The 25,020-nt window shown below is 50.9% G+C and overlaps 12 protein-coding genes across 12 annotated transcripts; 7 read left to right on the forward strand and 5 right to left on the reverse strand.

Moving 5' to 3' along the window:
* Positions 1-1,967: 1,967 nt before the first annotated feature.
* On the forward strand, positions 1,968-3,166 carry AA0111_g4920 (hypothetical protein; the record flags this gene model as incomplete). The annotated part of the gene is made up of 2 exons (XM_028650975.1): positions 1,968-2,000; positions 2,102-3,166. 2 exons carry the CDS (start codon positions 1,968-1,970, stop codon positions 3,164-3,166), a joined length of 1,098 nt encoding a protein of 365 aa, XP_028507639.1.
* Positions 3,167-3,344: 178 nt separating this feature from the next.
* Positions 3,345-4,112, reverse strand: AA0111_g4921 (hypothetical protein; the record flags this gene model as incomplete). The annotated part of the gene is made up of 1 exon (XM_028650976.1): positions 3,345-4,112. The coding sequence occupies one exon, from the start codon at positions 4,110-4,112 to the stop codon at positions 3,345-3,347; it is 768 nt and encodes a 255-aa protein (XP_028507638.1).
* Positions 4,113-4,605: 493 nt separating this feature from the next.
* On the reverse strand, positions 4,606-5,229 carry AA0111_g4922 (hypothetical protein; the record flags this gene model as incomplete). The annotated part of the gene is made up of 4 exons (XM_028650977.1): positions 4,606-4,689; positions 4,740-4,872; positions 4,928-5,155; positions 5,210-5,229. 4 exons carry the CDS (start codon positions 5,227-5,229, stop codon positions 4,606-4,608), a joined length of 465 nt encoding a protein of 154 aa, XP_028507463.1.
* Positions 5,230-5,646: 417 nt separating this feature from the next.
* Positions 5,647-7,097, forward strand: AA0111_g4923 (hypothetical protein; the record flags this gene model as incomplete). The annotated part of the gene is made up of 3 exons (XM_028650978.1): positions 5,647-6,226; positions 6,275-6,933; positions 6,984-7,097. 3 exons carry the CDS (start codon positions 5,647-5,649, stop codon positions 7,095-7,097), a joined length of 1,353 nt encoding a protein of 450 aa, XP_028507640.1.
* A 532-nt stretch (positions 7,098-7,629) lies between these two features.
* Positions 7,630-7,893, reverse strand: AA0111_g4924 (hypothetical protein; the record flags this gene model as incomplete). The annotated part of the gene is made up of 3 exons (XM_028650979.1): positions 7,630-7,667; positions 7,726-7,824; positions 7,884-7,893. The coding sequence occupies 3 exons, from the start codon at positions 7,891-7,893 to the stop codon at positions 7,630-7,632; spliced, it is 147 nt and encodes a 48-aa protein (XP_028507642.1).
* Positions 7,894-9,100: 1,207 nt separating this feature from the next.
* On the forward strand, positions 9,101-11,894 carry AA0111_g4925 (Glucan 1,3-beta-glucosidase; the record flags this gene model as incomplete). Its single annotated transcript, XM_028650980.1, has 3 exons — positions 9,101-9,547; positions 9,734-11,277; positions 11,330-11,894. The coding sequence occupies 3 exons, from the start codon at positions 9,101-9,103 to the stop codon at positions 11,892-11,894; spliced, it is 2,556 nt and encodes an 851-aa protein (XP_028507641.1).
* Positions 11,895-13,438: 1,544 nt separating this feature from the next.
* On the reverse strand, positions 13,439-14,896 carry AA0111_g4926 (Transcription factor; the record flags this gene model as incomplete). The annotated part of the gene is made up of 3 exons (XM_028650981.1): positions 13,439-13,679; positions 13,728-14,286; positions 14,338-14,896. 3 exons carry the CDS (start codon positions 14,894-14,896, stop codon positions 13,439-13,441), a joined length of 1,359 nt encoding a protein of 452 aa, XP_028507644.1.
* Positions 14,897-15,725: 829 nt separating this feature from the next.
* On the forward strand, positions 15,726-17,938 carry AA0111_g4927 (hypothetical protein; the record flags this gene model as incomplete). Its single annotated transcript, XM_028650982.1, has 3 exons — positions 15,726-15,887; positions 15,969-16,370; positions 16,421-17,938. 3 exons carry the CDS (start codon positions 15,726-15,728, stop codon positions 17,936-17,938), a joined length of 2,082 nt encoding a protein of 693 aa, XP_028507643.1.
* Positions 17,939-18,300: 362 nt separating this feature from the next.
* Positions 18,301-19,639, reverse strand: AA0111_g4928 (Oxygen-dependent coproporphyrinogen-III oxidase; the record flags this gene model as incomplete). The annotated part of the gene is made up of 2 exons (XM_028650983.1): positions 18,301-19,320; positions 19,376-19,639. The coding sequence occupies 2 exons, from the start codon at positions 19,637-19,639 to the stop codon at positions 18,301-18,303; spliced, it is 1,284 nt and encodes a 427-aa protein (XP_028507464.1).
* Positions 19,640-20,714: 1,075 nt separating this feature from the next.
* Positions 20,715-21,184, forward strand: AA0111_g4929 (hypothetical protein; the record flags this gene model as incomplete). Its single annotated transcript, XM_028650984.1, has 3 exons — positions 20,715-20,804; positions 20,865-21,097; positions 21,148-21,184. The coding sequence occupies 3 exons, from the start codon at positions 20,715-20,717 to the stop codon at positions 21,182-21,184; spliced, it is 360 nt and encodes a 119-aa protein (XP_028507645.1).
* Positions 21,185-22,086: 902 nt separating this feature from the next.
* Positions 22,087-22,333, forward strand: AA0111_g4930 (hypothetical protein; the record flags this gene model as incomplete). Its single annotated transcript, XM_028650986.1, has 2 exons — positions 22,087-22,112; positions 22,165-22,333. 2 exons carry the CDS (start codon positions 22,087-22,089, stop codon positions 22,331-22,333), a joined length of 195 nt encoding a protein of 64 aa, XP_028507458.1.
* Positions 22,334-23,275: 942 nt separating this feature from the next.
* On the forward strand, positions 23,276-24,803 carry AA0111_g4931 (hypothetical protein; the record flags this gene model as incomplete). The annotated part of the gene is made up of 2 exons (XM_028650987.1): positions 23,276-24,150; positions 24,200-24,803. The coding sequence occupies 2 exons, from the start codon at positions 23,276-23,278 to the stop codon at positions 24,801-24,803; spliced, it is 1,479 nt and encodes a 492-aa protein (XP_028507527.1).
* Positions 24,804-25,020: the final 217 nt, after the last annotated feature.

A 25,020-nucleotide genomic window follows, 5' to 3' on the forward strand; every position in this document is an offset into this window, starting at 1 on the left:
CGCCTCCGGGACTGCTCAATGGGGGATCCCCCAGCACGGCAGACGGATCGCACAGATGTCGCATCGTTAGCCATGCCATATCAAAATAGTCTTTTTGACGGACGCGGAGATTATGGTGATGAGATGCTTTTTTAAGATAGGCTACGTCTACATCGCGTCTGTACCTGCCCACTACCAGCCTCGTACCGGCGCGTGTCACGTCCTTGCGAATCGTTGGATCCGCGATTCGCGATGTCGGAGGCGGAGGTGACCGACAAGCCGGAGCAAAAGTGGAAGAGATCCATGGATGCACCCGAAGTGGTGCCGTAGACGAAGGACGATTAATTCCAAGCGCAGCAAAGGCTGACGACGTTCGAATGTAACAGCGGGAATAGTAAGGTGGAGATGCGCCGTTCTCCTTCGATCTGGAAGGATGTACAGGTACATGTACACATCACGATTAGTGTCCGCGGAGGCTGAACATGACTCCATGCAGGGCCGATTGAACGATGATATGACAGCCGTTTTCGACATATTGCTGCCCAATTTGTAAACTGCATTCGCAAGGGATTTCCTCGTTGTAGTAGTATTCATTGCTACGAAGCGCTTACTATCGCTTTTTGCGGCCGACAACAAGCCCGACGCTTGATCATGAATCCACCCCCACGGACGAAACATGATTAATAGGTCAAATCTTTCAGCGCGCTTATAATGGCTTCCGGAGGTTCTGGGGCTCTCTTGTGGATCAACGTCGTACACAGTAGGTTTCATGTATTCCTTGAATCTTCTTGATACCGGGTATGGTACCCGCTGTCCCTGTTCGGGCCGATACAACGAATTCTTCAAGTCTATGCGGCTTTCATGAATGTGTTACGGTCTTGGTGATTGAGTCTGTCATGGTGAGTTTTCGACCGAGTCCATCGATGTTTGCATATGGATCTTGAATCGACCAATATGGAGTCCAGCGTCTGTCTTGTCTCTCTCTCTCTTTCTTGTTGAACAGAGCAAAAAGCGAGAAATAGGAAAGTTGGCTTGATCGTGTCTGGATCTCAAATTCTTAAAAATACTGTAATGTCTTTAGGAGTGGTATTACCAGTTCTAACTTACATGGCTTCCAGTTCTCAACTTCTTAATTTAGAAACGTAAGGGTGATTCATGACTTTCAGAAATCACCAAGATCATTGTGATTTTCATGTTGCTCTGATAGCGTCATGGTCTATCCAGAAAATAGTTGTACGTTTTTACACAGTCAGTCTTTAAGCAACCCAGGCATTGGATACTGCGAGCATGTGATGTAAACAAGAACAGACAACATAATATCCTTGCAGATTCATGGATCTCTTAAGTAACCAGGTGAAAAAGCAGCCCATGCATATAAAATACCACAGTATCTATTCATTTGTCTACACGGGAGTACGTACGTACGACCTTCTGGAATCGTAAGTAGATGCTCATAGCAATCAAGGCCAGAAAACATGTGCCACTCCGCCATCGTCTTTTGTCCAAAAGGTATTTGAAAACTAAAATTTCCTCCTGACCATAACGTCTAGGTTCCAGCTAGGTCATTCTAAAATGAAGGCTTGGAAAATTGGTATGACTTCGAAAGTCTAGATGGCATGAATCTCAAGACCCTGAAGACATAATTTCGGTCCTGAAAGGAAGATGCGATGCTGATCGAGTAGAATTGTGGTTGCCCATGATAGAGGTACAGCTGACAAAAGGATCTAGCTCTCTGAATAGTCTACGGGACAAGGTAGATGTATAGAATAGGGTGGAAGGCAGTATGGAGAGCGTACGTGGAGCCCTGCTGGCGGCGACTTGGGCACCTTCCTGCATTAGGACGAACCGAGGTGGGGCCATCAGCTTACAGCAAGCACGAAGGAAACACCAAACGACGCGTCTCGACGCGCACAACCCGCGCCATTGTACTTTGGCGATTTCTTCTTTCCGTCCTGCAGCGTGCTGTTAAGGGATATCCAAGCTTCAAGATGTTTTCGTTACCCATGATCGCGCCGCGCCCAGTAAGTACTTTTACACATGTCTTGACTGCTTCAACTGAAGATGCGAACATCCAAAGCTTCAGATCTAAGCAACACTAGAATTGAGTTGACGATATTCCAAGGATGCCAGCCTCTGGCCTTCCCACCACACCACCCATGCCGCCTTTGAGGACACCCACTCGCACTCTCCACCAGACACATCTCATGGCCACAACAGCCGGCGGCCAACTTCGCACCACGGCCCACGTCGCCACCAGAACCATCTCCTATCCAGCCTGACTGCCGACGAAAACACAATCGCGCAGCGCAAACTCAATGTCCGCAGATTCGGCGCGGGTTGGCTGCGTCCGCCTGGTGTCACCAAAACACTGCAAGCGATTGACGACGAAAGGCTAGAGAAGGAGGAGCAAGAGATGATGCAGCGTAGAGAGCAAGTAATGATGGACCTAGCAGCCGCACAGCAGGATGCTGCAAACGAGGAGCAAAGGGAAAGAGGAGAAATGGAAGAAGATGCCGGAGAAGGAGAAGTAGAACGGGATCTTGACGATGAAGTTCCTGAGGCACAAAGCACACCCAGTGCATCTGAAGTATCGAGTGACGAAGAATCAGAGGAGGAAGAGGAGGGAAGTGAAGTCAGTGGCGACGTCCAAGAAGAAAGCACTGTACCGTTCAATGAGGATAGCTTCATAGAAGGCAGCATGCTCGAAGCAGAAGTGTCTCATATGCTGGAGATGGAAGAGGCGGAAATGGCAGGCGTGTTGCAAGACGAACGCGATCTCGATGACGATGTTCCTGAAGCTGGGAGCTACGAACACACGGATTCTGAACTCGAAGATGACAGCGATCTGGATACCAGCGCTCTTCCACCTGGACTCAGCTCCGTGCGTTCGAGGCGCTCAACAAGGCGCCGTTCAAGTGGACGTCGTAATTCGAGTCGCAGAAGCTCGGGGCTGCCTGGTGGTATGTTGTTCGGGGGTGGACATCCTGCGGTTGGAAGGGTCAGTCTCGGGGTCGATCTGGGAAATGGAAGGAGTAGCTTTGGTATGGACGGGAGTAGTTCATTTCTTGAAGGTAGCTCTTTTCTGCGGAGTTCGCCGGCGGGGAATGCTGCGGCCAATAGGGGCAGCTTGAGAGATAGGTTTTTGGGTGCTGCGAGAGGTGGTGGAGGCAGCAGCAGGAGGGCTTAGGATTAGATGTGGTAATGATTATGATTGTATGATAGAGATACCCAGTAGATAACTGTATTGAAAGTGCTCGAATGGTAAAGACGTGTTGGCGGTGTGTATGTCTGGAGGCTTCATCCTCACCTACGCTCGCTTTCATCCATCCTAAACATGACCTCGAAAGTTCCCACAACCCCCATACCTAACCTACCATCTGATAGAATGCCCTACCAAGGAAGCTGCCTGCCTCGTCGTAAATCTCTGCGTGCGCTGCCCTTTCTTTCTCAGAGTCCATGCCCAAGCAAGCACCGACACACCGAATCCAATCCTCCAAAGCAATCCTGCCTGTCATCAAAAGATGGTACTCCAAACGTGTCTCTGCGGAACAGTCTCCATCGACACATTGGCCAGTGTAGTCTCCAGCGGCCATGCCGCACAGCTGATCGAGGCGACCCTGCCACTCGTCATCGGCAATAGTGATCATCTCGCACATGGCGCGTAGTATAGACTCCAATGTAGACACATCGCTGTTATGAATGACCCAAAGTGCGTTGTGTCTGGCGATGGTAGCGTCGACAAGCTCGGTATTGGAGAGCAGATCGTGGGCGAGGGAGCGACGAGCGAGTTCTGGGCTCATGCACTCGCGGTTTGATTCAGCGACCAACGTGCATGGTTGAGAACGCCTGGTGCAGATGTGAGTGTCCCTAAAATAGGGATGACTGTCGATGCGAGTGGAAACAGCCTTCTTGTGGATCTGCAGATGGAAGGGGTATGTAAGGTCCTCTAGAGCCTCAAGTGGAGGATTGAAGACGAGTATATCGGCTGCAACCTCTTCGGGTCTCAAGACGCTGAGAAGATACACCAAGTTACGGCTATTCCAATCGATAGGCTCAGATATGCCATCGGAGATTGGCGAGGTGGGCGGAGTAGAGGCGTCGTCTACATAGTTATCGCAGAAGGGGTTGGACATGACTGATCCGATGACACGCGTAATAGAACCAGATCGACAACCAGAGTAGTAGATACTCAAGAAACGTGCTACAAGGATGTTGAAGGTATGATGACGGAGATAACGAGAACCTAAAAATAATAGCTGGATCGTCGAACAATAGCAGGTGACAGTGAGGATTGAAGCGTTGTGATGATGGTAAATGGTGAACCACTCGAATTCACTTACGCCAGAAAGTACCCCGAGGTATTCGCATAAAATCTAGTGAGCCACACATACAATAGAACGAATGTAGACATTTAGACTTGGAATGATGGATCCCAGAAAGAGAAAGGCGCGTTTCTTCGTAGCATGGTCGGAAGATGCGCCAAGTGACATAATGGAATACAGTAGGAAAGAATGGGCTGCTGTCACAATACAAACAGTCATGCAGTGTTTTGTCATAGTCACACATTTCAGGTGATGTCGTTCATTTATCCTTGGTGTCCTTTCCGGCGGCAAATATGTACAAAGCTTAATGAGTCGCAAAGATGTTGCGTGTGCGCAGGTGGACTGGGGTCTCACCCTTGGGCGCATCTGGTATCGTCTTCTCCAATTTCTGAAACCGTGTTAGTGAAGGACGTGAGCGAAAGTAATATTCCAGCATACCAGCTTTTCGAACACACACTTGTTCAGCTTGCGCTCTTCTGACCGGCAGTTCCAGAGTTGCTGGTTGTGGTTCTCTAGGCATTGCCAGTGGGTGCGGAACTCTGCCAGGCAGTTCTCATTGATGTCCTTGATACTGCCATATGTGTCAACAACCAAGGTCTAGAAGGGAGCCTTCTGCTGGTACGTACACGCTAGCCGCACACCTGGTGACCTTACGGCCCTCCTTCATACAGTCGAACTCTCCCCGGCCGTTGGCCTCGGTCTTGCACATCATGTAATCATCGTTGTAGGCCTTGCATCGCGCGCCAATGAAGAACGAGGCACTTAGGAGGGGCGCAGAACTGGCTCCGAGCTCTTTGACCTTGGGGATGTCGTCGGGTAGAGGGGTGGTGTCGATGAGGGCTTGCTGGTTGAACCTGCAAATTATTAAGCGCTTGAAGCTAACTATGGGACGAGAAGAGAGAGTTTACCTGGGCTGGCGCGACGACATCTTGAGGGTGAGGTGCCAATGGCGGGCTATCTGCTTATGAATTGAAGATGATGCTCGTGAGGTCGTCGCGGAACTCGGTCTTGGCGGTTCACTAAAACTGGCAGGGATGCGATCGGCCGCAGCTTGTGCCTGTCCTTTGTGAGTGAGAGACAACACGCTCCCACCATTTAACCTGCACCTCCACTACACCTCTTGCACGGATTTGGGGTCTCTCGGCAATCAGAATGCGCGCGGACTGAGCTTGCTTGAGAATTATCCCTGCGCCAACGTCTCCGCGGTTTCCTCTTCGCGCACCCACGCGCGACCGAAAACAAACATCTGAAGTTCTTCCATTCGCGACTTCAGACAGCACCACTCGTTTACAACACCATCAAATCTGCCTAAGAGGATACGCGCATACCCCAGGCTTTATACAACATGTCGTTCAGCTTTGGAAACACGGCTGGTGGGGAGAAGAAGACGGGTACTCTTTTTGGAAGCACTACAGCGCCAGCTGGTGGTCTGTTTGGTCAATCGCAGCAGCAACAGCCACAGCAGTCAAACGCGACACAGTCTGGCGGCCTCTTCGGGTCATCGACCGCCCCCCAGAATAACAACAGTAACAACAACAACAATAGCTTGTTTGGATCAACACAACCACAGCAGCAGAACTCCGGATCGAGCTTGTTTGGCCAACCGCAGCAACAGCAACAGCAGCAAAATGCAGGCTCGAGTCTCTTTGGACAGCCTCAGCAGCAACAGCAACAACAAAACGCGGGCTCCAGTCTGTTCGGCCAACCCCAGCAGCAGCAGCAGCAGCAGCAGCAGCAACAACAACAACAGGGGCAACAGCAACAGCCAAACATGGGCAACAGCCTATTCGGCGCCTCGTTGCAGCCAGCACCTGTTCTCAACAACGTACAGGCGCAAAGCGTTCAGCAACAGCGCGAAGGGCTTCCGCAGCTGCGCCAGTCTTCTGCACAACCCTTTGCTGGCTCTGCCTACATGACCGGTCACAGTATGAACCTTTCAACTCATTTGCTGAAGCTATGCTAACACCTATTAGGAGAGAAGTCGGTCATCGAGCAGATACGGATTCTCAACAACAAGTGGGACCCCGAGAACCCTGAATGCGTCTTCCAATACTACTTCTATAACTCGGTCAAGCCCGAAGAAGCGCCCTTCTACGGGCCCTCGCAAGGCGAAGACGAACGGAAATGGGAGGAGGCTTTGTCAAAGAAGCCAAGCCCAGGTGCCATCCCTGTGCTTGCCCGCGGCTTTGAACAGGTTGGAGAACGCATCAAGCAACAAGCAGCTGCCGTCACCGCGCTCCGGACCAGACTGCACGAGATTAACAACAGTCTGTCACTTCTCAAAGACGCGCACGAGCTGACTGTAGCTTCGCGTATCACTGAAGCAAAGCGGAAGCACATCGTTTTCACACAACGAACACTAGCCCTTGCAACCAAGGTCCAGATCCTGCGCAACCGAGGATACGTCATGGATCAGCCAGAGGAGGACCTGAAGAAGAAGCTCATCGAGTTGGAGAAGCAGACGTTTGATCCCGTACTTGGCGGGCGACAAGAAGAGATCTGGGCGCGTATGTCTGGTGTGCGCGAGCGGGCGCGTATCCTTCAGGAGGAGACCGAAAAGCTGGGCAAAACGATCGAGCAGCAACAAAACGGTGAACTCCTTACTGATGAAGACCAAAAGGCACTAGAGAAGGTAAGAAGCCAGCTTCATGACGCCTTGCATACACTAACAATGTACTGTAGCTACTCAAAGACTATGACCGACAACTCGAGCACCTCAAGAAGTGGGTCGACGACACTAGAGACGAGTACGATGAATGGGAGACGGCGCAGCAATCAAGGCCGACAAAGCGATAAGAGCATAATACGGTGGCGTGTTCGGCATGTACGATTCATAGGCGATCTGGAGGTTATATTTCGAAAAGTTGGGCGTCGTGAGATACCAAGCAGCGGACGGATGCATAGAAGGCGTACAATTAAGCGTTGCATAATATCTCATCTTCATCATAGTGTGCGCTGGAGCATTGGTGATCGATTCTTTTATTCACATAGCAGTCCTTTCTAGCTGACTGAAAGCACCAAGTTCACCTCTCTTGGCCACTCAGTATTTTGTGTTTTGATATCATCATGCATATGCCAGTTGGTCTTCCGTGATTTCCCGCCGATTCTCAAGAAATATGTGTCGATAACATGTATACGGTAAGGGTATTTGTGTCCGTTCAATATGTAGAGCCTACAGTATAGACCAGTATAGTTACAAGCGCATCCCCTGCGCACATGTTATACAGAAATTTGCTGGTATATCGCTGGGTGTCTCCAAGTCTATACTTGTTTACGTCCAGCGTCAAGGTGTCGTGGAAAAGTTCATGGTCGCAGGAAGGGTCGTTGCTCAGAAGAGCTTCGAGACGTATTCGACGAGATGAGGTGCTACAGGCAACCTGTTAGTCTTCCATCTGTATACTGCCCAGTCTCTGGTTGCTCTTACAGAAATAAAGCACAACAGCGCTGGCTGCTGTCCACTTGATATCGGTCATAGTCTGTGCTTCGGCCGCAGCAAGCTCCTGCTTGGATGGTTGGGGTGGTGCTGTCATGCACGTTAGTATCATTATCTGTGACTCTTCCGTCATAATTGTTAGAACCAACCTCCAAACATTTTCGTTATGTCTTGTATGATCTGTGCGGTGAATCGCAAGAAGGGTTGTAGTGGTGTGCAAGATGGGTTTCTCAAAGATGACGTTCACACTGCACTTCGATACGCAAAAGTTTGGATTGTCGGAGTTTGGGCTGCGATGTTTCCGATGAGATCGGTCACGTGCCCGCGCGTGCCTTCCCAGATTGTTTGTTATGCGTCCCTCTCCTCCGTCAGCATGAAAGGAGCAATTTCTTCCTATCTTTTTTTTCTATATCGTTGCACGACGCTGATACCCTCATTTACGCAGTCTGCCCGACAGAACCCGGGCATCTTTCCAACATCCGGACATGCCGTTCTTATTGTCTATCAGAGACACCTGGTGGAATCGGAGTGACTTGCGCATCTCTCACTCCGTCTCGAACTTTTCGGCCCTAAGAGTGTCTCGGTGATTTGAAGCAGATGCATCATTCTAACTAGCAAGCCAAGCTTACTCGACTTAACGTGCCTTTGTACAGTATGCCACCCCTTGGATACCTAGCCCAAGACCATCTCATTTCACAGATCACTAAACAAGTACCCCTGTCTCGAACCTACATAGGGCACGGAACCATATTCATGGTTGTCATAGCGTCGTGGCGCCACACTGCCGCGGAGCAAGCTGCAAGCACGTGTTGAGACAGTCGATCCGCATCTCAATATTTGGGGATGAGGTGGTATTGAGTTCGTAGTGGGGCTGACACAGGAGACAATTGAAAAGTCCACTTGCATGCATGTCATCTGCAGCGCGTGGTAACATCATCAGCTCTTGTGCATAGTCACACTACATAAAGCGATGGCTCCAAGGCGCCTGGACAGCCTATGCTTTCACTACCAGAGTTAACATAGGGCTGGCTGGCCCTGTAATGAGGCTTCGCGAACCGTTAAACCAAGTGTTTCAGCCCCCATAAGTATGCCGTCAACATGTACGCCACATGCACCGCGGTCCAAGTCCGAGCTGAAGTGCACCACACTGCAGCACGGCTTGCGTGTCCAATCAGCCAAGCAAGTAGGCATGACTGATCGCCGCCGCGTAGTTCACTGTCGATCGGCCCTATGACAGCCATTACAGGGAGTCAGCTCTCGCCTTGATATATTAATATGTGGTGTACCGTAAGGCTAGTCGTTTGTCGACTTACTCTGTCTACCTTCCTGTCGCTCGTTATTCTTGCTGTTTTCTTATTTGACTAAGATGTTGGTTCCTACAACTTCCCTCGTGTTAGGGTTGTATTCCACTTGCGCACTCGCGCTGTCCGCTCGTTCCACCAACGGTTATGTCCACGAATCATCCAACTTACGCTTTGCGAGCCGCCACGCTCACCCACATGCTCAGCCTCGTCAATCTGCAAATCAAGATTCGTCGTGCGCCCCATACTGGCTAGAGGACATAAAGCACCAGGGCGTTGCTAGCTTCAATCCGAACCCAAACAATTACACAGTGTTCAGGAATGTCAAGTCTTATGGCGCTGTCGGCGACGGAATCACCGATGATACTGCCGCCATTCAGAAAGCGATTACAGAGGGAAGCAGATGTGCCCCGTCGTCCTGCGAGAGCTCTACTAATGAGCCTGCCATTGTATACTTTCCTGGCGGGACTTACTTGATCTCGAGCAGTCTCATCGACTATTACTACACTCAGGTATGCAGCCCGCAGAGTCCGAATAGCTAGATACACAAACGTGTTCTAGAGACATACACCATCCCATCACTCGTTAGCAAGTGGATGTGACATGACGTGTATACCTCTCGCAAAGACGTTACGTATCAGGCATAACTCGAAACGATAAGCCTCTCCGTATGAGTTACTTTGACTAACTCCTGCAAGATCATCGGAAACCCAAATTGTCTTCCTACGATGAAGGCTGCAGCCAATTTTTCTTCCACAGGCGGTCTAGGATTAATCGATGGCTCTCCATACCTAGGCACTGGAACCCGACCTGGTCGAACTGGCTTTGGACCTACAAATACATTCTTCCGCCAGATTCGCAACCTTATCCTTGACATGACACACCTCCCAGCTAACTTTTCAGCTACTGGAATTCATTGGCCAACTGCACAAACTACAAGCATCCAGAATGTAGTGTTTAACATGAACGCCGACAACGGAACACTGCACCAGGGACTCTTCGTTGAGGAAGGATCTGGCGGTTTTATGACCGACCTTGTTTTCAACGGAGGAAACAAAGGGTTCAGTGTCGGCAACCAACAGTTCACTACTCGAAACCTCACGTTCAACAATGTCAACACTGCCATTGAGCAGCTCTGGGATTGGGGATGGACGTACAAGTCTGTCTCTATTAACAACTGCCGGGTTGGACTGAACATGTCTGCCGGTGGCCCTGCCGCGGTTAACGTGGGATCTATTACCTTCTTTGACAGTGAGATCAACAATACCCCGATTGGTATCGTTACCTCTAGGACTGCCAACTCTGAGCCTGCTGGTGCCGCAGCCTTGTACTTGGAGAATGTCAAACTCGATAATGTCGGTACTGCTGTACTTGGTCCAAATGGAACCTATCTGGCAGGATCTCCTGGTACTTCGGTCATTGACGCTTGGGCTGACGGACATCGATACCTTCCGAACGGTCCGGTCGAAGCACGAGGCGCTATCGCTTCCACTAAGCGACCAGCAGAGTTGTTGGACGCGGAAGGCAAATACTACGAGCGCTCGAAGCCTCAGTATGGCGAGGTTCCTCTATCACAATTCCTTAGCGCTCGTAGCCTTGGCGTTACTGGAGATGGCCGAACCGACGACACTGATGCCCTCAACGCTGCAATCGTGAAAGCCAAGGCTGAAGGCAAGATTCTTTTCCTTGACGCCGGTTTCTATCTAGTCACCTCGACGATCTACGTCCCACCAGGTTCCACTATCGTCGGAGAAGCCCTCGCTTCTGTCATCCTTTCCTCCGGTCCCTTCTTCAACGACATGTCCCTTCCTAAGCCAGTCGTGCAAATTGCTCAGCCAGGAGAACAAGGTCGAGTCGAACTTTCTGACCTCTTTGTCAGCACAAAAGGTCAACAAGCCGGCGCTGTTCTGATTGAATACAACCTTTATTCCCCTACTGGCGAACCTGCTGGCCTTTGGGATGTGCACACTCGTATTGGAGGATTCGCAGGATCAGACCTGCAAACCGAGCAATGCGAGAAGACACCCGATCTCGTCACCACTTCCGAAAATTTGGTCGAAGAATGCATTGCAGCTTACATGTCGATGCACGTCACCAAGTACAGTTCAGGGCTGTATATGGAGAACAACTGGCTCTGGACTGCTGACCACGATCTCGATGATGCGCGTAACAACAACACTCAGATCACTATCTATGCCGGCCGCGGTCTGCTGATTGAGAGTCTTCAGGGAACTTTATGGTTGTAAGTTTGGAAATCGTCGTTGTTTAGTTAGCAGTAACTAACACTCAGGTAGATACGGCACAGCAGTCGAGCACCACGTTCTCTACGAGTACCAGTTCGTCGACACACGAAACGTCTTCATGGGTCAGATTCAAACCGAAACTGCCTACTATCAGCCCAACCCTGATGCTCTCATTCCCTTCTCAACCGTTCCAGCCTTGTCCGACCCAGTCTTCACGGCTACGCCTTCGAACGGAACAAACTCAACATCGCCAAACACAGCTTCAGGCTGGGGTCTACGTATTCTCCGCAGCAATAACATCCTCGGATACGGAGTGGGACTGTACTCTTTCTTCGACAACTACTCGACAGACTGCTCGCAGGTTGGCGCAGGTGCGGTGTGCCAGTCGCGCATCCTGTCGATCGAAGGGGACCGCAACACGTATGACATCAGTCTCTACAATGTAAATACTGTGGGTAGCACAGAAATGATCACGCGCGACGGGGTAGACTTGGCGAGCAATGTGGACAACAACAGCACTTTCGTGGACACCATTAACATATTCAAGATTGATAGCTTTGGACTCAAGTTGTCCGTGGACGTTGGGGTATCGTTGGGCGACGTCTTGAACAAGTAGATATTGGTTCCACTGATTGGATATGTGGAGCTAGATGCGCAGTACTAGTAGCGAGGCTTCGGCCATTTGGTTTTCTGATTCTTTCATACCCATATTTTCATAGAAAATTTTCAATGCCCAGATCGTATTTCGTTATCATGCCAGTCCTTCTTTGTTTCTTGGTATAATAATAGCTTTAGATCCATTCTTTCCATCAAAATCCGATATGGTCTAGTGGCTAGGATTTGCCGCTCTCATCTGCAGAGTCAGTTCACTGTACAGTGCCGGCAAGGCCCGGGTTCGATTCCCGGTGTCGGAAAACTATCTTTTTGACTTTATTCCAGACTGAAAAAGAAAGAGAGGCCCCTTTTGGCCCTTGGTCGGGTCTTTCTAAGCCGTTGACGGCCTGGATCTGGACGTCAAGTAGCGAGATACACTCTCGTCGCAGGCCGGTATAGAGGCCAGCGATATTTTTTTTATCTAATGGGATGCAGTGGTTGATTGTGAGGTATGCATCTCTTCCCTGCCTCGGATGTTTGGATCTTTGACTCAATACGAAGCTGGGCCTTGGAGATGCTCACTACATCTTGTATCAGCATGTTGTACAGATATTATGTAATATATACTCTTCACTACCTTGTATAGCCCCCTCAGCATGGGTTTCGTACTATGAATACAGCTTGATGTCCAAATAATCGCAAGGTTACCTTCACTGTCCCAGATCCCGCCTTTCGTGACAGATATGCAAAAGATGAATTCTTGACACTGAAAATGTCAGCGTGCGCGATGCGGAGATTCCAACTTGGAAAACTGAATGTCTCATGTTCTAGGTTAATGTTGAGTGGCAAGACTCGACACATGATATGCAAGGAAAGTCTCCTTGCGCTGCAAGAAGATCACTCTTGTACGCAACTCGTTTGCTGCGTCCAGTATCTCGAGAAACAGAGGAGCTTGTGCAATCGTGAGATACCTAGTTACCCTACAGTCATGACGGACATCTACACCATACACTTAACTACAGATCGCGAATCGACAATTAGGAGCTTCCGGAACCGTCCAGCAACGACATGGCCATCGTTTGGTTCATAGAATACCCTGCTATCAGCTCGTGTTTGCGAGCCGTGACAGGGTACCCGAGCCCATGTCAAGCTTTAGCGTCAGTGAAGAGGCACACATGGTCGAAGTGCCGAAGTTGGGGAACGTTCTTTCTTGTAAGGTGACCGAGCTTCCGAGAGCAACCTATGGATCTTGTGAATAAACTTGGTTCTGTCTGAGTTATGCTTCACAAAAGGCACATACAAGGTTTTTACTGCAAACTGTGTTAAGACACTTGCATGACGAAAAGCAGTACATATCAGAAAAGAACTGCATTGGTATAGTGTACAAGAAGCTGGCGGAATCCACACACCAACTCTAAGTTGCAAGTAACGCCCGCTATGCAATTTTAACATGCTGAACCCTCAAGAGTTTGTAATATTACCAAAGCGATGTCGAGAGCAAGCATCATCAGAAGTAATACTAGAAAGAAAACGCACCCCAAAACAAAGTGCGCTGTGAGATCCAGCTCAACGCCTGCCACCACTGCGACCTCCCCTGATCTGCTTCATGATATCCACATTGCTCGAACGGCTCCGTGCGTTCTCGTTGAACACAACGTTGCTCTTGGGCGCGATGGTATACGTAGTGGGACCAGACTCCATGCGGGCGCGCTGGAAGGCCTTGGGAGCTTCGAGCTGCTTCTTGCGGTTGGCTGCAATGGCCGCAGCCTGGCTGCTGGCAGCGGACCTGTCGCCAGTTTTCATTTGACTAGAAATTATCAGCATGCGTACTCAAGTATGCAAAAGTAAATCATACCTTGGATCGTAATCGGCCTGGGCAAACTCCTTTTTGCGGTAGTCGTCTGTCCGCCTAAGGATAGGACGCGTCCAGTCTGTAAAGAGGCGCTCGGCTTGTCGCTTGATGGTCAACTCGGGCTTCTTGCTCTTGATGTAGAACATGATGACTTTGCCAATGCCAGATGCAACAAGTGTGTCCTTGTTGACAGGCAACTTCGCCAACGAAGCCATGAGATCCTTCTGGATGTCGTACGCAGGAAGACTACCATCGCTGAGGGGCTCCAGGAAGAAGCGCACCGACTCGAGCAGGTTCACCTCAGGGTCCACGATAGTATCCCTCAATGTGTTCTTGTTTAGCAGGGCTGTCACCTCAGGCAGAAGTTTGAGCTTGTGTCGCGCGGGCTCGTTGCGCTTTCGGCCTTCGTTGTCGGCTTCGGCAGCTGCTGCCATACGGCGGCGCATCTCCTCAATCTCCTGGTCGGCCATTTGTTCGAGGTCAATGCCATCCTTCTTGCGGCGGCGATTTGAGCTGGTGCTGACAATGCTGTCTATCTGGGCATTGAGCTGCTTCTTTCGTCCTACAATCACGGTCAGTTTGGCAACCTGAGTCTGGGTATCGAATTACGCACGCTCTTCTGGAGTAAGATGCTCGTCTGGATCGCCATCTGGGCTTGCGCCGCGGACTCTGCCTGCCTTCTTGGACCGCTTGCTACGCCTGTCGCCTTCAGGAATATCGCCATCATCGTCGCCGTCCTTGTTCTTCTTCCGGCGTGGCTTCTCGGCTCTCTTTTTCTTCTTCTTTGGCTCTTCGCCCTCTCCCGCGGTGCGCTTCCGCTTGTGTACACCAATCTGCTTGACGTTGTCTTCGTCAATAGCCTGCGCCGGACGCTCATCGATAGCGACGTTGTTGATATCGAAGTCACCAAACTGCTCGTCCATTTGATCGTCATCCAGCGCCTCGGAAAGGACCGACTCATTGTCTGACAAGCCGGCCTCGATGTCGTCCTGGTCAGGCATCTCGCCAGGCCGGTCCTCTGTCACCTCCATATCTTGGTCTGGATCACCGATGGGTGGGTTTGGAGTAGCATTCTCCTCGTCAATCTCGGGGCGCAGAGGATCGGCTGGGTCGTCGCCAGCCTGTGGAAGCGGCGACTTGGAATGCGACCGGGTGAACTCGACGTCCTCCATCGTGACAATTCCGGCCTGTTTCGTTGAGATCAGGGTATCGATGGATAGGCGCTGAGGATGTGGAGTCGCTTGACGGTGGCTGGTCGCAGTAAAGGTGGACGAGGGCAGAGGGCGATCGCGAGATAGTCAAAGCAAAGTTCCAGGGAGCGCGACTGCCATGACGCGCGGTGATACGATTTGCCGTGGCCGGGCTTGGCAGTCGCAACCGCGCCCCGGCTTGTTCGCGACCTGCTGTCAAAGACCGCAGCCGCTCCACCTTTGTTCGACCACTCACCCGCCTGACCACCATCCTCAGGCCCCCACCACCACGACACTTTGACGAGTCTTTGCGACGAGTTTTGCTACAGAGGCTGACTGCCGCTGCCTTTCTGCTTTTCAACTGACGAGCTCCAACACAGACGGCACCTTGCATAGGCTCCGGCACTGTCGCGGCGCCTGCGAGTGACTCCAGGTCTCTATTGCGACACGTCTGCAACCGCGCGTTGCCGCCTCACTGTTGGCTTGAAGGAGGAAGGGCATACAGACAGAAGGAGGATTGCAGTAGCTGGAGGAGAGCGAGTTTGTTACTGCCTAGCTGTACCGGCGCAGTCTTCACACTGCGTCATTTGGCGCGGCCATAGCTAGTATCCAACACAAGCACTGTCATTACGTGTGTTCGTCGAGAAGCGAGGAAGCATATCGTCTATTGTTCATCTGGCATCGACATCGTCAGCATTGCGACTTCCCGACCGCAAAGCCAGCCGCTCACTCTGCCCCTTGCGCGCAAGTTTCCCTTCTTCTTCTAACAAAGCACATATCCATTCTTGTCTAAGCCCAGTTCTTGCCCATCATGTCTCTGCCAGCTGCTGAAGTGGCTGCCGACTTTCGGGATGCCTTGCAAGATTTGAGGATGAACAGCAGACCTGAGATTAGCAATCTAACCCTCATCGCCAAGGAAAACACAGAATACGCGGAAGCTATATCCAATGAGCTTCAGAAGCATATCCAATCGGTAAGTCCTGGATACTGGCAGACTAACAATTGCATCAGTCCACAAGCACTCACTTTATCCGCCCATGACTGACATGTGTAGACACGCCCTGAATGGAAACTCCCAGCCCTCTATGTTCTTGATTCGATTGTCAAGAATGTCGGCACCCCATACACTGTCTACATCGGCCGCAACCTTTATAGAACCTTCATGGACGCCTATCTCGTCATGGACCAGAACACTCGCAAGAACATGGAAGGCCTTTTGAAGACATGGAAGATGCCTGTGCCCGAGTCCATGGACCCACGTCCTGTATTCCAGGCCGACGTGACGCAGGATATTGAGAATGCACTGGCTAAGTTCCGCGCAGCTCAGCAGCAGATTCGACCACAGCACGCGCTTCCACCTCGTCCTCCGTCGCTCAACGTCGCTTGGAGAGGTACGTCAACGCCGCCTCAAACTGGCCCGCGTTATGCTGCTCCTAACGACCCACGTGCTCGACCAGTAAGTCTATATTGTTATTGTCTGCAAACAACTGCTAACATTCAGTCCAGACACAACCTCCGACTCCTCAGTATGGGCCACCATCTCACACAGCCACACCACCTACATACCAACAGCCTCAGCAACACGCTCAGCCCATGTCATCGGTTGACCTTGCTGACTTGAAGGTGGAAGTAACTCAGCTCATCAGTGCAACACAGAACATGTTCGCACACAACCCAGCTGATGCTGCTCTACGCACAAAGTTGTCCGCACTGTTGTCCTTGAAGCAAATCCTAGATACACAGACATTACCCCCTCAGCAATTAGAGGCTGTACGCCAACAAGTTCGAGCATTGGCACCTCCACCAGCGCCAACACCGACATTTGCTCCTTCTACGCCAGTATATCCGCCACAACAAGCAATGCCTTCAGGTTATCCGCCCAACTTTTCTCCGATGGGTGCACCTCCGAGCAGTGCTCCACCAAACGTCGCGCAACTTCTTGCAGGCTTCCGGCCACCGCAGCAATCAACCCCGCAACCTGCCTCAACTCCTAATCCACCCGCTTTGAATTTGGCGGAACTACTCAAACGTGTATCTTCCCCAGCACAATCGAACTCAGTACCCGCCCCAGCTCCGTTTCAAATGCCCTTCCAAGGCTTCCCACCACCAGTCTCGACTCCAGTGCCAGCACCTCAGGCTCCCCCACCGACCCAATCCGCGACGCCCACTGCCAACCTTGCGGCATTACTTGCACAATTCAGCAAACCTGGTGCGGCACCACCCTCAATGCCACCCACGCCCGTACAAAGTACCCCCCTTCCTCAATTACCACCTCAACCCCCAGCTGCTGCCCCTGCTCTAGGGTCAGCCGAATGGCTCCTAAAGGCTTTAAGTGGTGTGCCTGGTGGCATGCCTGCGAACTCAACTCCAGTTGCGTCTCAGCCGACCACGCAACAGGCACCAGCGCCTATTAGTTTGACGGACCAGATCGAGCTTACCACTGCGTCGATGAAGAAACCTCGTCTACATCTCATATCACGCCTCTACGAAGCCAAGCCCAACATCTGCGCCACATGTGGCCGTCGCTTTGAGAGCACACCCGAAGGCAAAGAGAAAAAGGCACGTCACATGGACTGGCACTTCAAGGTCAAGGATCCTGATGCTGGTAAGCGAGGTGTACACCGCAGTTGGTATATTCCTGAGAAGGAATGGATCGAGTACCGTGAAGTCGATGAGACTTCTCCGAACCACTCCAACGATGCTTCTTCCGGTAATGGTGCCGCTAAACCAAAGAAGCAGGCCAAAGATCGGTATGTGAGCGTACCACAAGACGTCACACTACAGCAAGCGCCATGCCCCATTTGTCAGGACAAGTTCGAGACACAGTGGAACGTAGAGGCCAATGACTTTGTATGGATGGATGCTGTGAGTGTAGGTGGTAAAATATACCATGCCACTTGTTTTGAGGAGGTATATGGCAAGGGTGTTGGTATAGAGACACCAGGCACACCGGATTCAGTTCTCGGAAAGAGAAAGGCTGACATTGGCGCCAATGGCGACGGAAAGAAGGTTAGGGCCTATTGAAACAGGCTTCAACTTTCATACGATGGCTTTTCCTCTTCTTTTCCAAGAAACGCGGTGATCGTGAGCTTTTGCATGCATAGCGTGGCGTTACAGGGCTCATCACACCCTTCTTGTATATTTTGGCACCGCTATATAATGACGAGAGCCTGCATATAAGCCGTATCAATGATGATTATTAGCGAACTCACTTTCAGGCCAACAGTTGTATTAATGTAAATGTATTTGAAGAAAAAGATCATCGTCTTCGCATGTGTGTTCATGAACAGTGAGGTGATTGGGAATCAGTTTTTTTATTTATTTATATGCACATAGACACCACTTTCCTTGTGGCACATGTATGTACAAGTCCGCAATGGAGCTCTCTACACCCACTCCTTTGGCTTTTTGAGCACCTCAAGCAACCGCTCTTCCCTGCTACCCTTTGCAGGCTCGTGCATGTACTGCCACCTCGCTGTGAGCGGTAGACTCATCAGAATACTCTCCACTCGGGCACCAGGCGTGTTCAAACCAAACGCTGTCCCGCGGTCGTGCACAAGGTTGAACTCTACATATCGTCCTCTGCGGATCTGCTGCCACTGCTTCATCTCATCTGTGTATGGCATGTCCTTCCGTCTGTTGATGATGGGCAAGTAGGAAGGCAGGAAGGCAGACAAACAATCTTGAACGAAGGAGAAGAGTTGTTCCTGGTCCTTCTCCGTCTCATCCAAGTCGTCGAAGAAGATGCCACCTACACCTCGTGTCTCACCTCGGTGCTTGTTACTGAAGTACTCATCGCACCACTTTTTGAATCGTGGGTAGTATGCCTTATCGTGCTTATCGCAAGCTTGTTTGATAGCGCCGTGGAAGTGTATAGCGTCTTCGTCGTAGAGGTAGGAGGGTGTGAGGTCGCAGCCACCGCCGTACCACCATGCATTTGTGTTTCCGGTCTCGTCGGCAGTCTCGAAGTATCGGTAGTTGAGGTGTACGGTCGGTGCGTTGGGGTTGTGAGGGTGAAGGACCATGGACAGGCCAGCGGCGAAGAACTCGAGCGAATCGACATTGGGGTCAAGGGCTTTGTGGTTGACGCGCATCTTCTGTATGGCCGCTTTTGGTAGGCGGCCGTATACGACGGATGTGTTAACGCCTCCCTTCTCGAAGACGTTGCCGTCCTGTAGGATGCAGGTAATACCACCACCACCTTCTGGCCGTTGCCATGTGTCGATCTTGAACTTGGTGCCATCTACCTTTTCCAGTTCAGCTACAATTTCCTTCTGATGTTGCTTTATGAACTGTTCCATTCGCAGGCGCATCGGTGACTGCTCGGAGACGCCATTCTCGCGCTTGAGGAGGGCATCCTTCTCGGCGATAGAAGGTGCTTCGGTTTTGATTGTGTCGTCCGTCCACTGTGACATGGTCAATAAAGTTTGCAACACAAGGATATCACTGGTCTTGATGTACCATGGAATAGATCAGAGCCGCAATGAAGGGTACAAATAGCAACCGTATCCTGTTCGGCCATTTGCTCGGTGGAGGATTACGCCATTCTTCCAGAGGGTCCGGTTTCTCCGGCTTCTTGCCTGAGGGTAAGTCTAGCCGGCGACGTGGAGTACAGTGTAATTGCCTGTTGCGGATGTGATATGGGCGCAGAGTTCGTTGCGGCGCATAGTTGTGGGGAAGCTCGAGAGCTCTTGAGATGCGGAACGAGGATCGGAATGGACGCATGGCGGACAGGTGGGGTATGTAGGAGGGATTCACCATGCAGGAATCATAGGAGGAGTGTTGGAGTTGTGAATTGGTTTATATTGTGTGTGTGAGAGAGGCTAGATATTGCGGAAAGTTGTCGTGCATCACACCACGGTGGGCGCATCATCAGTGGAGCTCCTCGGTACTAGCGGTATCGGTACCTGCATCATGCAAATACGGCAAACATGCCCATTGTCGACCATAGTAGCGAGGAAATACCTGAGGCTCTCGCAGATACCTTCAAACATACTAATGACGCCTTACATCAAGTTGGGACACGGAAGGCGATCATTTGTAAGCGCGCAGTGTACGGTAGCGATAGTTCGCTGGCGGATACCGCCCGAGCAAATCGGTGACTGCTACTACTACTACTACTACTATGACTTGAACAGAGTTGTACAGTCTATGAGGTATATCCATTCGCGTTTTGATACGTTAGAGAGTATTCGAAGAGACAGCCACGTCGCCATGAGCAGCAAGGTGCTCCTGGACGCGCTATGATGCCAGCGAACGCGCCGTCGAACGCGTTGTAGCGTAACATCGAACGAGGGAGAAGTGCAGCCTGCTTCAAGCCCGGGGTACTGTCACGGCACGTATCTAGAGTGGCGGTGCTTGGAGTCGCGAGATGAGTCAACAGTGGCATACATTCGGGTATTGCTAGGTCATGGGAGCTGAACAAGTGACAACACGGTAGGCGCGAAGCGGTCAGCACAGCCATAGAAGAGTCAGCTCGCCCTTGGTGGGCGGGAAGGGCTGTACTGGAATGACGGAAGAGGGTTGATTGCACTGTCTCAAGGCAAAGTCGCACCTGGCGGGCGCGTGAAGCGTTGGATGTCAGTTGCATGGTTCAGTGACTTTGGGCGTTGGTCAAGTACCAAGGTTATGTAAGGCAGTGCTGCAAGTGATTCGCCCCGCTCTGCTGCCTGCCCTTAAACTCCCACACCGCCCGCACCCTCACCGTCCTACATTACCATCCACACACCCGACAACACTTTCGCCTGCCCACTTGTACACACTCACATACAAACACACAGCACCCTCATCATCACCCAAGATGCGTTCCAAGTTTAAGGACGAGCACCCGTTCGAGAAGCGCAAGGCCGAGGCGGAGCGCATTCGCCAGAAGTACAACGACCGCATTCCCGTACGTTTGCCTCTGGCCTCTTCATCTGTTCTGCCACGCGCAACAGCTAACAACGCGTAGGTAATCTGCGAGAAGGTCGAGAAGTCGGACATCGCGACCATCGACAAGAAGAAGTACCTGGTCCCTGCCGACTTGACCGTCGGCCAGTTCGTCTACGTGATTCGCAAGAGGATTAAGCTGTCGCCTGAGAAAGCCATCTTCATCTTCGTCGACGAGGTCCTGCCGCCTACTGCCGCTCTTATGAGCTCGATATATGAGGAGCACAAGGATGAGGATGGTTTCCTGTACATCACGTACGTAGCATCCACAGCGCAATGCGAAGCAGCTGCTGACAAACTTCTAGGTACTCGGGAGAGAACACATTCGGCGAGGCCATCTAGAGAGCTCGCTCCATCCCGCATCCCCTTATCTATCGGCCATCAAGGCCGCGGCGAACTCACGGGCGTTTTCGGATCACGGGTTTCTTTATCATTTCATGGCAACACTACATGGGCTGGGTGATTGATGGGTATTCTTGATGGGCGATTCGGTGCCACGGCAGACTCCCTATTACTCAGCGCAAGGCAAACACTATCTGAGAATGAGGCGGATCAAGCACAGGACAGCTAGATCGGGCATTCGCTCGAGACCAAGCTCTACGAATATCAAGGGTGGCGGTCGGATAGATTGTCTTCTTCCCTTGCGCTGTACCTGTAGTTTGATCATCATATTTCAGCCCAAATGCACCGGATGTAATCCAAAACCATTGTCTTCACATGACCCAATCTGTGACGTCTCGTATGTAGCGCGTGAAGCGCTATCAGTGCCTGATGGAGCAGCGTGACTTGCGGCTCCTCCGGCCTGAAACCCATGACGCCATCACCCGCCTCACAAGACATCGGGTCAGCCTCAGAGCACGGTGACTGCTTTCAAGGCTTGCCACATGGAAAACATGCATGGCAACGTAGAGTGCACTAGTAGCTTCTGCAACACTCTGCCATGTTCACATTAAGCGCTCCTAGAAGCGTGCTTGCTGGAGTAGTGCATATGGGGCAGCCGCGTGGGGAAGCTCCAAGCCGGCGGTAGGCACGGACCACAGCAAATGCAGGTGCAGTGGATCGTCGACGGATGTGATCTGGGAGAAGTTTATCGAGACTTCAACACGGATTCCTGCCCTTTCAGGAACTGCCACCTACGACGGGTTCTCACATTTGCTCCATCTCTGCAGCGAACGAACAACATCTACACCACCACAAGCAGTCGACCGCATTGTTCCAAAAGAGTATCCAAGAACCCCACAATCATGGCGATCCAGTACATAATATCAAAGTGAGTCGATCACTCTCATCCAGCCTGCTCCATGAGCTGACAGTCTGTGTAGACGCCTCGATCCTCTTTTCGCCATATCGATCGGTCTCGCTGCGGCCTTTACACGGATAAATCGCGAAGAGAAAGAGAAGGGCAGGTCGACACAGGAGAGTATAGATGTTCTGAAGAGAAGGTGGAGTCTTGCATGGCAGCAGGGCAATGAGGTAGAGAATAAGGCTTAAGGTCCATGACATGAGAGTCGACGGCAAGAGGAAGGATTGTAAGACCAAACAGACATGGCAAGCAAAATGTACGGAATCGCACGCAGAGCACAGCGGCACCGAGAGCGAGCGATATGATACCCGGTCACGAAAAGACCATAAGGAGGGACGTGTGTTACATTCAAGGATACCAGAATTCAAAACATCATCAAGAGTTTTACTCCCCGCTTTCTACCACGCGTACTCGGCATCTTCATCTATTGCTTAACCACATGCATAGTCCGAACAAGCTCAAGGACATTCCACCAACCCCTGATTCATCGATTCTCCCCAACTGTAGAACAAGGCCGAAGGGTATTTACCACGAAGACATAGTCCGTGTCTCAACAACGTTGGTTGGTCCGGATGTATGCTAAGGGAAAGCATGCCTATCTTGCCGACAATCGGCCCCTTAAAAACTCAAACCAACGCATCTGAGCAGGAAAATGTAAGATATCTGCATCGCACTGTGGTATCCCGATTCCCCGAGTGGATGGATGGGTCTTGATTGGCCTGATAGTCTTGCCTAACAAGCTCTGACGAATAGGAAGTCATGGCGGAGTAGTGCGCGGGAGTGGCAATGTCTAAAAACTTCCGGAGAGTACCACGGTAATGGCATGTCTATTACATATAATGACTGGCTGAGTATGATGCTACGAGTCATGGTAACGTTAAGGATCGTGAGCACCTGACCTCGGGACGTTACACCGCGTCACCGGCTAGATAAGGATCACCGTTTCTTAGGCTTCACCGACACTTGGATACGACAAGACGTCAGAAGGCTCGGACATCCACCGGTTAAGACATCCTTCCAAGTGCTTGTGTCAGAGCCGAAACCCGTTCCTATGTACTAACATACCTATGTATTAGTATAAGTGTCGGGCATCCTCAGCTAGACGAGCATCATCAAACTAACTACCCATCATGGATCCGTTGGCCAACAACACGAACCCACAATGGTGGAAAGATTCTGGGATGCGGAGACTCAACTTCCTGCTTCTCGCATGCTACATTGGTGCCATGGCCAATGGCTACATCAGTTCTCTCATCTCCAATCTCATCGCCAACCCCAGATACTTTCAAGATATACAAGGACTTTCCCATCCCAAGTTACTCGGATTAGTAACTGCTGCTCAGTCTATGGGTTGCATCGCCGCTTTCTTCCCAGCGCCATGGCTATCCGACAAGTACGGCCGTCGCGTCGGAATTATCTTTGGCAACATTGGTATGATAGCTGGCTTTACGGGACAGATATTCTGTACAAGGTTCGATCAATTCCTTGGCATGCGTATACTCGTTGGATTCTCCAGCATCTCCAACACGATCTCATCCTCGGCTCTACTTGTCGAACTTGCGCATCCACGCCAAAGAGCTGTTGCTGGTGCGCTCTTCAACACCTGTTATTTCATCGGCTCGATCACTGCCGCTTGGGCATCTTATGGAGCTTTGAGAATACGGGGCTCATGGTCGTGGAAGTTACCCGTTGCTATCCAGCTGTTCTGGTCACTGGCACAGCTGAGTTTGATAATATTCTGTCCAGAGTCACCCAGGTGGCTTGTACGAAATGGAAAGCAGGAGAAGGCCAGATCTATCATGATAAGATATCATGCCAACGGTCACGACGGAGATGAGCTGGTATCATCTGAGTTTGCGAGGATGTGTGCATCGACTGCGGCTGAGGCCCATAATAATACAACTGGATGGTTGGCGTTACTTTCGACCCCAGGCAACCGCAAACGCCTTGTTCTGTCTGTTGTCATAGCCGTGGCCACACAGTGGGTTGGAAACGGAATCATCAGGTGTGTACAAATACATGTACAAAAGGATAACCTACTCATAATTTCACAGCTTCTACCTGGCACCGGTACTACGAACAGTCGGAATCACCAACTCTCTCCACCAACAAGGCATCAATGGTGGGCTTCAGATATACGTCTGGTTCTTAGCTTGCGGTGCTGCACTCCTATGCGAGAAGGCTGGTCGACGCCGCCTTTTTCTGACATCCACTGGCCTGATGCTAGTCTTCATGGTGCTGATAACGATCTGTTCGGCTTTATACTCAGCCACAGGCTCCACTTCTGCTGGCTATGCAGTGATCGTATTCCTCTTTCTTTTCTTCGGCGGTTACGTTATTGGTCTGACGCCCATACCGATCCTCTACGTCAATGAAATCTGGCCAAGCCATCTCCGAACAAAAGGCACCAGTGTCTTTTGGGTATCCCAAGCGGTATCAGTTACCTTCAATCAGTTTGTAAATCCGGTCGCCATTGATAAGATTGCTTGGAAGTACTACTTGGTCTATATTGGTGTTCTGGTCGTCGTTATTAACTTCATCTTCTTCTATGTGCCAGAGACGAAGGGCCTTTCTTTGGAGCAAATTAGCAGTATATTTGATCCAGTGCAGGAAGTCTCTATTGAGCTACCGGATGTTAGTCGAGAGGCAAGGGCATGAGGAGTACTTTGCGTAGGCGTTTGTCTTCTTAGTTCAGAAAAGTTTCACGCATCAAGTATGAACGAAGAATTCTTCCAGTCCACAAAAGTAAAGAGGAAGTTTGAAATACGTGGTGATAGGAATATAGCAACTAAACAAAGATTTGACGACCAGTAATGTAAGAGCTCTTTCTGAACTATATTAAGACGAGTGATACAACATCTTACGGCTGATCTTC

The sequence above is a fragment of the Alternaria arborescens genome, assembly GCF_004154835.1.
Source record: "Alternaria arborescens strain FERA 675 chromosome Unknown contig_9, whole genome shotgun sequence".
Lineage (NCBI taxonomy): Eukaryota > Fungi > Ascomycota > Dothideomycetes > Pleosporales > Pleosporaceae > Alternaria > Alternaria arborescens.